General features: G+C 32.5%; 1 protein-coding gene across 2 annotated transcripts in view; it reads left to right on the top strand.

Moving 5' to 3' along the window:
• LOC147066775 (B-cell receptor CD22-like) overlaps positions 1–9,466 on the top strand; it is a 29,281-nt gene extending 19,815 nt beyond the window's left edge. For both annotated transcript variants that reach the window (XM_085954306.1, XM_085954307.1), the window contains exons 14-20: positions 669–824; positions 3,224–3,332; positions 4,688–4,848; positions 6,043–6,246; positions 7,023–7,169; positions 8,531–8,642; positions 9,278–9,466. In XM_085954306.1, coding sequence (XP_085810432.1) covers positions 669–824; positions 3,224–3,332; positions 4,688–4,848; positions 6,043–6,246; positions 7,023–7,169; positions 8,531–8,642; positions 9,278–9,443 — 1,055 coding nt within the window. In that variant the 3' untranslated portion in view covers positions 9,444–9,466. The remainder of the gene's footprint in view (positions 1–668; positions 825–3,223; positions 3,333–4,687; positions 4,849–6,042; positions 6,247–7,022; positions 7,170–8,530; positions 8,643–9,277) is intronic.
• The last annotated feature ends 355 nt before the right edge of the window (positions 9,467–9,821 follow it).

Raw genomic sequence — 9,821 nt, forward strand, 5'->3', positions numbered from 1 at the left:
TAATGGATAAAAAATATTATTCTATATATAAAATATTCAAAATTATGTATAATTTAATGGCATAATTTTAGATATTTTATAGATAGATGAGTATTTTTTGACTATTAACTATTAACACATTCACGGACACATGTTAGCTAATACGTCATGTTAGTGTTAGTGACACAATTTATATTAAAATTTAAATTTTTTAAATTTTCGATTTAGATATATAGAAATGAGTAAAGTCTTAAGATACGACACTATCTAATTGAAATATGTTCGCACCGTGACATAAGTATCAGGGAACATGTTGTTTTAATCCAAAATATGACGTTTTAATTCCATAAACGTCGTGTCGTATTCCGTTCCACAGTACAGAAGGTCAATGGACATCCTGTCATATAACATCTCACAAAATACAGCGTTTCTAGACGTCATGTCCGCGATTGTGTTAAGGTTGGGTTTCGCAGGATTTAATTTAATTTTAAAAATTAACTTACACCATCTGTAAATTGTAGTCTTAGTTAAATAAAAACAAATATGTATGACTGACAAAGTTTAGTGTGCACTATTTATGGCGGATCTTAACAGCTTACCTCCACCGTTCGCCACTGCAAGATACATAATATAATGAGGATATACAGCATCTGGAAATATAATATTGCGTCAAATTGTTTACTTTTCAGTTGATGATAACAATTTCCAGTCCGACAAGCAGCATACTCTATTCCTACCAAATACGCATGCGTCATACAAGACCCGTGACAGCTACTACAGTTGTAGAGGATTTAACTCGTATGGATGGGGAGATTACAGTTCTATCGTAAAATTTCCTGTCATCTGTAAGTATTAAATACAGTCTAGCTCGGTTATTACGATCACGGATATAGGGAGATCTCGGTTGTAACGAGGAAACATTCGTTGATATTTTAGTTTATGATTTTCTCCATACATTCACTTTTATAATGAGCTACTTCTCGGGAATACTGAGCAAAACTGTCAATGTGTCGATCGTTTAACAACAACATTTTCGACCCGACTAAATATAAAATCCGACTGCGAACTAGATCGATGCCGCCAGGATCGGATTACGTTTATGACACTAGTTAATTGTCTAAGTACCTAACCTAGCGCCGGCGGCTCAGCATTTCATTACAATAAACAACTTCTTTTGTAGTTTATGAATGCAATGATTGTTTCAGGGATTTTTATGATTGTTTTCAGATTTTTTATGTTCTATGCTTAAGGGCGGACGTGCTCAGCGTGGGTCAAAATGGAGCTTTTTTTCTATTTTCATAGCATGATCCTGGACATACCTTAAACGTTGTAGATAATCTATTTATATAATTTTGAAGCCTTATTATCCTTTATTTATTTTAAACATTTGATGACTGCATAAAGTATTTTTATTACATAAAATAGTATTCTTTTAAACCTCTCGCTCTAATGTTTTAGAATATAGTCATATTTCCTATCCTACCTATCCTCCCTCCTATCCTACCTATCCTTAGGTCAATAATTATTATAAAGCAATCATTATTCGTAGGATGTTTATCACACTTGAATGGTCGAAGACATAGCTTATAATTAATATCTTTAGAATTATCTTCAAATGTGTTAATCTTGCCCATTTTTTGAATAATAAAATGCCTAATTCTTGTCAAATTTGGGATCACAGAGATTATCAATATAATTTTTTATCGTAAATATTTCACTATAATAATGTCGATATAAATTATACTGATGGTTTTATAAATGCGTTTAAAAATTAATAAACGTAAAAAATCTTAACACCACTGCACATTTATGTACTGAAATATGACTATATTCTAAAACATTAGAGCGAGAGGTTTAAAAGAATACTATTTTATGTAATAAAGTACTTTATGCAGTCATCAAATGTTTAAAATAAATATAAAGGATAATAAGGCTTCAAAATTATGTAAATAGATTATTTACAACATTTAAGGTATGTCCAGGATCATGCTTTGAAAATAGAACAAAAGCTCCATTTTGACCTACGCTGAGCATGTCCCCCCTTAAATAGAATGTGGCGCGAAAAATGTTATATAACGATATAACGAGTAATGCTTATAACGAGCAAATTCAATCGGTCCCATCTTCCTTGTAATAACTGAGTTCGACTGTGTTTATTTTAAATATATTTGCTATTTAATCAGCTTTATGATACCTAAGTCTGTCTATCAGCAATTGGCTTCCTTATAACTCAAAAATTACTTAACCAATATTGATGAAACTTACAAACCTTGTAGACTACACATTTGGGATACAATTTAGTTGAGTTTCATCTTAATATCTCATAAGGTTGCGAAGTAACAAGATGCAACTTCTCGAAAATAATGCACTTGCAACCATTCATTATGAATAGATAAAGTGGTCAGATAGCAGCGGTGGAATGTTGAGGTGAAGTGAGGGAAGAGGGACATGCGCCTACATCCTACTGTTATTGATTGTGTGGGGTTCGTCATGCTCTCAGTCTAGTGCAATGGTGAGGGGTGGAGGTAGGCTGTTAAGTTTCGACATAAATAGTGCACACTAAACTTTTTCAGTCATACCTAATCATTTGTTTTCATTGAACTAAGAATACAATTTGCAGACGGTGCTAGTTAGTTTTTAAAATTTAATGAAACCCTGCCTAGACCTAACCATAATAGTTTAGGTATGATATGGGTGCGATCTGACAAAAATAGTGCACAGTTTTTCGGTCATACTTGTTTGTTTTCATTGATTTAAGAATACATATTACAGATGTTGTTAGTTAGTTTTTTTAAATTCATTAAGCTCTGCCTAACCAAACCATAATCGATAAAAAATATTCTTCTATCTATAAAATATCTAAAAGTATGTATAGTTTAATGGCATAATTTTAGATATTTTGTATGAGTTATTTTTGTATTAGGCAGAGTTTAATTGAATTTTAAGAGCTAACAAACACTATCTATACATCGTAGTCTTACTTAATGAAAACAAATACATTTGACTGACAATGTTTAGTGTGCACTATTTATGTCGGATCATAACAGCCTGCCTCCTCCCTTCGCCACTTTTATTTTGACATCTCATCCGCCAGTGACTCAATTCCTTCTAGATTTACCATAAATTTACTAATGTAGGATGTATGTTATCTAACCTGACTAGCGATTCTCCATCGCATTCTAAGATTCTAGGCAGAACCAACCAGAAAGTCAGAAAGTCCTGACTAATATCAATTTTATTTCAGATAGACCTGGCAAGCCTACAATATTAAGAAATGCTGATAGGATTTTTGTAGGTCGGCGAATCTCGCTTAACTGCAATTTGTATGAGTATGGAAAACCATCATATCACACGTGAGTCCCATAACTCATTAATACATAACTGTTATAATAATAATACCCCGTTTACACGTGCATGGATTTACTGTTGACATTAAGTATTATCGCGGCCATAACATGAAATTGTATGGGTAAACATGTATTATCCTGCAGTTGGCAAGATTGCATGCATGAATCAAAAAAGTTTGGAAGCTTCTGAATTTTCATGCGACAGTAGGATTTTTTAGATCCTAGAGTCAGTAGAACGTCAGTGGCGAACCTGCCGGCAAAAAAACCAACTACAAACAAATTTTCAGGTTGACCGACCCATTCACTACCTGTCAAATAGTACGAAATAGTACCATAAAATGACAACATCGCGTCTCGCTCACTTTTAAAGAATGAATTGAAGAGACAGTCAGCATTTTTTCATGTAAACAATTATTGTCACGACAGTTTAAAATACACACTAATTGCTGCCAGTAAATCCATGCACGTGTACAGGCGCTAAGAGTGTTGGAAAAAACTAGACGTTCTATACATTGAGTTACATGAATATAATTGAAAACCTTGTAATAATGGACCCTATAATAACATACTATTTTATTGTCATAAAAGAGAATTAACTGTCTCAGTCGACAATGAAGCAGTCATCACAAAACAGTTGACATAAACAGACATGTCCATTCGAAAGTGATGTAAAACTAATAGCCCGTTTAAACATACATGGATTTACTGCTGACAGTATGTATTTTCGTGCAAATTGCAAGATTGCATGCATGGATCAAAGAGGTTCAGCAGTTTCTGAATTTTTATGCGACGGTTGGAACTTGTGCAATATCTGCGCCTGCGCAGTAGAACGATAGTGGTGAACCTGCCAGAAAAAATACGATGCAGAGCATTTTGATGTTTTCCAATTTTCACAAGCCATCAAATAGCACCATACGATAACAGCATCTCATCTCGCTTACGCTTGAAGAATATGATTGGCGAGACAGTTTGCACTTTTGAGTGTAAACAATAATTAGCACGATAGTTTAATTTACACACTATTGGTGGCAGTAAAATCATGCACTTGTACAGGCGCTATAAATAACATTAAACAAATTATATATCATAGAATAACAACAAATAGTACCCGGTGATTAAATGAAAAAATATAATCACTTCAAACGAATAAATGACCATAAACAATAAAACAGTTCCGTGTTTGTTATTTGTATATAAATTAATAGTAAATATAGGAAATTGAAACAATGACTACAGACCAACTAATTTGTTTAATATGTTTTTTTAAATTTAATAGCAGGTACATTGAAACATCATAGTCCATTGTGCTTATTCAGATAAATTGAAATGTTAGGTATTTATTATGTTTTTTTTTTACATAGAATTCGATGGTATAAAAATGATAAATTCATTGAAGGGAAGAGTGAAACTTATCTGATATATAAAAATATCACAATGGACTACTCAGGAAACTATTCTTGCGAAGCAGTCAATGACTTGGGACCTGGAGATCGAGCTGATACATTCTTAGTTGAAGTGAATGGTATGTAATTAATTAATGAATGGTAACATTCTGTAGGAAAATACATTGATTGATTAAAATGTTTAATGCATTAATTAAGTTAAATCAGAATATGTCACATTTAAAATATGAATGTTATTATACTACATAATATTTTGATGTTTCAAAATATAATGACTCAGAGACGCGCCATGCGGGGGTGTTGCGCAGCATTTATTTTATTTTATACTACTTAATATTTATTATTAAAATAATTCAATTACGGAAACTGAATCAATTGTTGAAGTAAAAGTACCTACGTGTGTTGTATACGACTGAAGAGTGACACTTTTATCAAAGGCGACAAATCTAAAAACTAATGCAAAATATTTTTACACACACTATGTACATAATAATAAGCCTATTTATTATAAACATATTACATAAATATGATGTAGCTAGAGAGAAACCAAGCGAGAGAAAATGATGTACAAGCAATCGGAAATAATAACAGTTTAATTAAATATACACTGTGTAATTCAAGTGCAGTAGAAGAAATCGTATTCTGCACAATTTCAAGGTTAAGGTGTTGATTTTGCCACAATTGATCCAGATTATCAAATCCATGACAAATGGCATGCATCACAGTTGTATAAAAATATACTAAGAAGTATTCTCTCGAAGTCTCAATCCAACGGTTGAGTATTCAATCATAATAGCCATAAAGGTTTCTGCAAAAATGTATCTGTACAAGTCAGGAAATTAACCGAAACATTGACCTATAACATTTTGTAGGGCATTATTATAGTTTGATAGCTAATAAAAAAATCAGCCCAGTTTTTGATCATATGGACCATTTAACAAGAATTCACTAAAACTGCTACAACTTTTATATTATTACTTATATGATTAATTTTAATATTTTTTCAAAACTTGTGTATGAATTGAAACAATTTAAACTCATCTTTTTAAATATGTAGAGTTTTAAGAAATATGTAAAAGTAAAAAGGAAAACATTTTTACCAAGGTCGATCGGCATCTAATTGACGCCGATTGTCCAGAGTTTCACTCAAGAGGAATGCATGGAGCTAGAGGAGACCTTCATCCTGCAGTGGATCGACTTTGTCTGATGATGATCTGTAGAAAAGGCTTCACATACTTAAATAAAAATTCCTAGGGCACACCTAGTATGTCTGTATGTAAAACTTTGTTTTTAATAATAATAAATATTTCCAGATAAACTTCATTTGAAACTATGGACCGACTCTCAAGGACCATATAAAGAAGGTGACAGAGTGGCAATGAAATGTATAAGGGAGGAAAAGGAATTTTACCCATATTTAATAATCAGAAAAAATGCATATATTGTACCCATTGATTTATTATATTGCAATAGTTATGATCCAATCGCCATAAAAAGACTGTACCGTACTAAGGAAAGTAAGTATTTTTTCCCTTCTAATTACATACAAGCAGGTATGGGGTCTCTTCATCAAATTTCTTAAAGCTTTTCAAATGAACGTCATATGTCAGCTTTTAATACCTTTAACCAGGGCTTTTTTGTCATGTAACACGGTGGAACGGCGTTTCAGCACCTTTTTTCATGGTATTTTTAATGTTTCAAAAGCAATTAGACGAAACAATGTTCACGCTTACATAGCACAAGTTAATTTTCCTAAATCATCTCGTATGAAAAGACATATCCTGAAAAACTATCTGTCTGTACATAGATTTACAGATGGTATTGCTTAATTTTTTTTAATTCCTTAAACCCTGCCTAACCAAACCATTAAAGATAAAAAATATTCTTCTATCTATAAAATATCTAAAATGATGTATGATGTAATGGTATAATTTTAAATATTTTATGGATAGATGAATATTTTTAAATTATGACCTATAAACACTATCTGCAATTTGTAGTCATAGTTCAATGAAAACATAAATACGTATGACTGACAAAGTTTACTGTACACTATTTATGTTGAATCTTAACAGCCTACTTCCGCCCTTTGCCACTGCTTTATTTATTGCATTTTAAACTTTGACTGGTATCTATTATGTACTTTTGCGATGTGAAGTCATTTGTAGCAGACCCGAGATCCTTTTTTACTTTCAATTTCATATTTTGTTTAGGTTTTCTTCAACATCTTTGCAATGTTAAAAACAATATCGGCCGAAGATGAGCTAATGAGGTCTCCCATTTCAATTTTTAGGTAGCACGATATGCCGAGACTCAACTGACCATGGGAAAATTGTCATCTTTCTTGACCGTTCACTCGCAGGAAACTATTCCTGCGAAGGAATGTTATCTCCGGAGTATGTGACGGTGAAGTCACAAATTGTTGATATCACTGTCAACTGTAAGTTCTCTATAAAAGACATTATAAATTACATATACATTACCTACAAAATCAGTGTTCCTTTTAAACCATACGGCTGTGCACTACATTCCTAGGATTGCTTATAATTTTCAATTATCAAGAATTTTAAGTATAGTTGGACAATAAGAAATTGGTACTTTGTTTCGAAATAATTTAGGGATCAGTACAATAAATATACCGTTTAACCAGTAATGTCCGATTTAGTTAGGAAACAAGAGTTGTAGGGGGTCCAATGTGAGATCAGGCAAGACAACAGATGTGATGTTAACAATCGTCCAAAATCCAGTTTTTCGTACAAATAGCTTTTCCCCTCTAAGCTAAGAGCGTTTGGTGACATCTAAAATTCTGCATCCCGTTGAAGTTCAACCGGCATTCAGGACAGGATCATGTTCACTGGGACAGTAGGCATGATTACATGACGATGTAAACGCTTTAGGTCTAAAGCCTGATACAGATTATGCTAGTATTTTAGTTGAGTGGTAAGTAATTTAGTAACTAAATGTTTATGAACAGACAAATTTAGTCAAGTGATTTAGTAAGTGGAGTCAATCTATTTTGTTCTAATTTTTCGGTTGAGGATAGATCTCCACCACCCTTAACTAAATTTACCACATAAACCGTGACACAAGCCTTAACAAGTCACCTTTAGATTCATAAGTATTGTCACAAAACTTTCATTTCATTGGAGCCAAGAGATACAACTTTAAAAATTGTTGGAATTTAAAGCCATGAGTGCCTTTTGAATCTTCACTCCGTAAAAATAAACCAGTCCTAGTGCATCTCTCCTATTGATCCATTTCCTTTTCTCTCGAATTCTATTTCCTCCTTTATTATTATATTCCTTCCTCCTAAATTTATTTATTTTACTTCATATTGACTGCTACTCACTAATGTGCTACGTTTGGGCTCTTTAGAGTTACTAAAACGTTTAGTGGCAAGTAAATCACTCGCCATTCAAATGAAATACTAGCATAATCTGAACCAGATTTTACCTTTAGTGCCTTGAAGCCCAAATGGTAACTTACCATTTCTTTGTACATTGTCCACACTAAAAGCTATCAAAAATTAGCGCAAAATATCTGGAGCCAACCTAATAGTGCCTGTACATGTGCATGGATTTACTGTGTGTGTCAATTGTGTGTAAATTAAACTATCACGATAATAACTGTTTACACGTAATAGTGTTGACTGTCTCGCCAATCTCATTCTTCAAGCGTAAGCGAGACGCGTTGTTGCCATTGTATAGCACATATTGCACATAAGTGCATTTTATTGTTATGGCTGCAATAATATGTACTGTCAGCATTATAACAGGGTATAATATTGAAAATTCTTTGTAGATAAACCTGGTCGACCTATATTGACATATTCGCCTGAAAGGGTTTATAAAGGAGACAATATAACTCTTTTTTGTGATGCCAGGAAGGATATGGGAAAGCCAATGGCAACAAGGTAGATATTGTTTTATTACATTAAAGATTTCCATCGTCCACGAGAGCCCAAGACCCGTTAAGGAGTATACTGCCCTCATAAGGAAAAAGGCAGCTTTTCGACAAAAATAACAAATTGAGTTAGTGTACAGATAATGCTCTACGTGAAATTCTGATCCATTTAACGTAACATCAAAAGCGGTATAAAATTTATTTCAATATAACAATCGACATATTGTTTTTCGTTTTTTTTCACAAAAACGGTAGTTATTCTAAACAAAAAGACATTATAACGAGTTTCATAAGCAAAAACACAGCATCGATTGAAAATATACTGGTTTTTGCTTATACCATATATCAAATGATTCAGACAAATTATTTAAAAATTTATTAAGAAAAGTTGAAAAAACATTAATGTCTCATTATCTCAAAATGTGACTTTGGCGAAAAGCTGCCTTTTTGCTTATGGGGGCAGTATATTATGATGACAATTTTATTATAATCACAAGAATTATTATCGCAACTAAAATAATAATACGTGCTGTTATATTATATACTTATATTATTTACGATGCGTGATGTGTGATGAATCTGTATTAACATGTATAGAACATACCGGAATGTTATATTTATTTAAGATGTAATTTAATTTTGTAGCTATCGATGGTACCGAGATGCGGTAGAGATTCCTGACGTATCAGCGGAGAAGATTACCATACAGATGGATTCATCGAAAACAACCAGTCTTTTCTCATGCAGAGCAGTCAATAGTATTAATCTTGGATTACTTGAGCATGTACTCATTAAACATTTTATTAAATAATAAAATCATTTAACTTTTGTTTCATTTTCTTGAATTGAATTGTGAAATGCTAGTGATAACTATGATAAAAAATAATTCTCATTGAACAATGTTTTAAAAAAAATGGAATGAATGCGGCATTGCATGTTAGAACAGCCGTTATCATAAACAGATCCAACTTTTTTTATTGAATCAATGAAATAAGGTCCATTATCCACATTCATCTTTTTCATTCGTGAAATACAAAATTAACCTTTCAAAGAACTTAAATTTCGATTCATACACCGGCGAAAACAAAAAAAGGAGGTTTTGAGCGGATCTACAAGTATATCATATAAGTAGCAAATAGTATCTTCAAAAATGACCTCCCACTGTGTCTTAAGTGTTCTAACAATGTGT

Source organism: Rhyacophila brunnea, unplaced genomic scaffold, assembly GCF_057557595.1.
Source record: "Rhyacophila brunnea isolate RB1 unplaced genomic scaffold, BYU_Rbru_1.0 scaffold_4, whole genome shotgun sequence".
NCBI classification, from domain to species: Eukaryota; Metazoa; Arthropoda; class Insecta; order Trichoptera; family Rhyacophilidae; genus Rhyacophila; species Rhyacophila brunnea.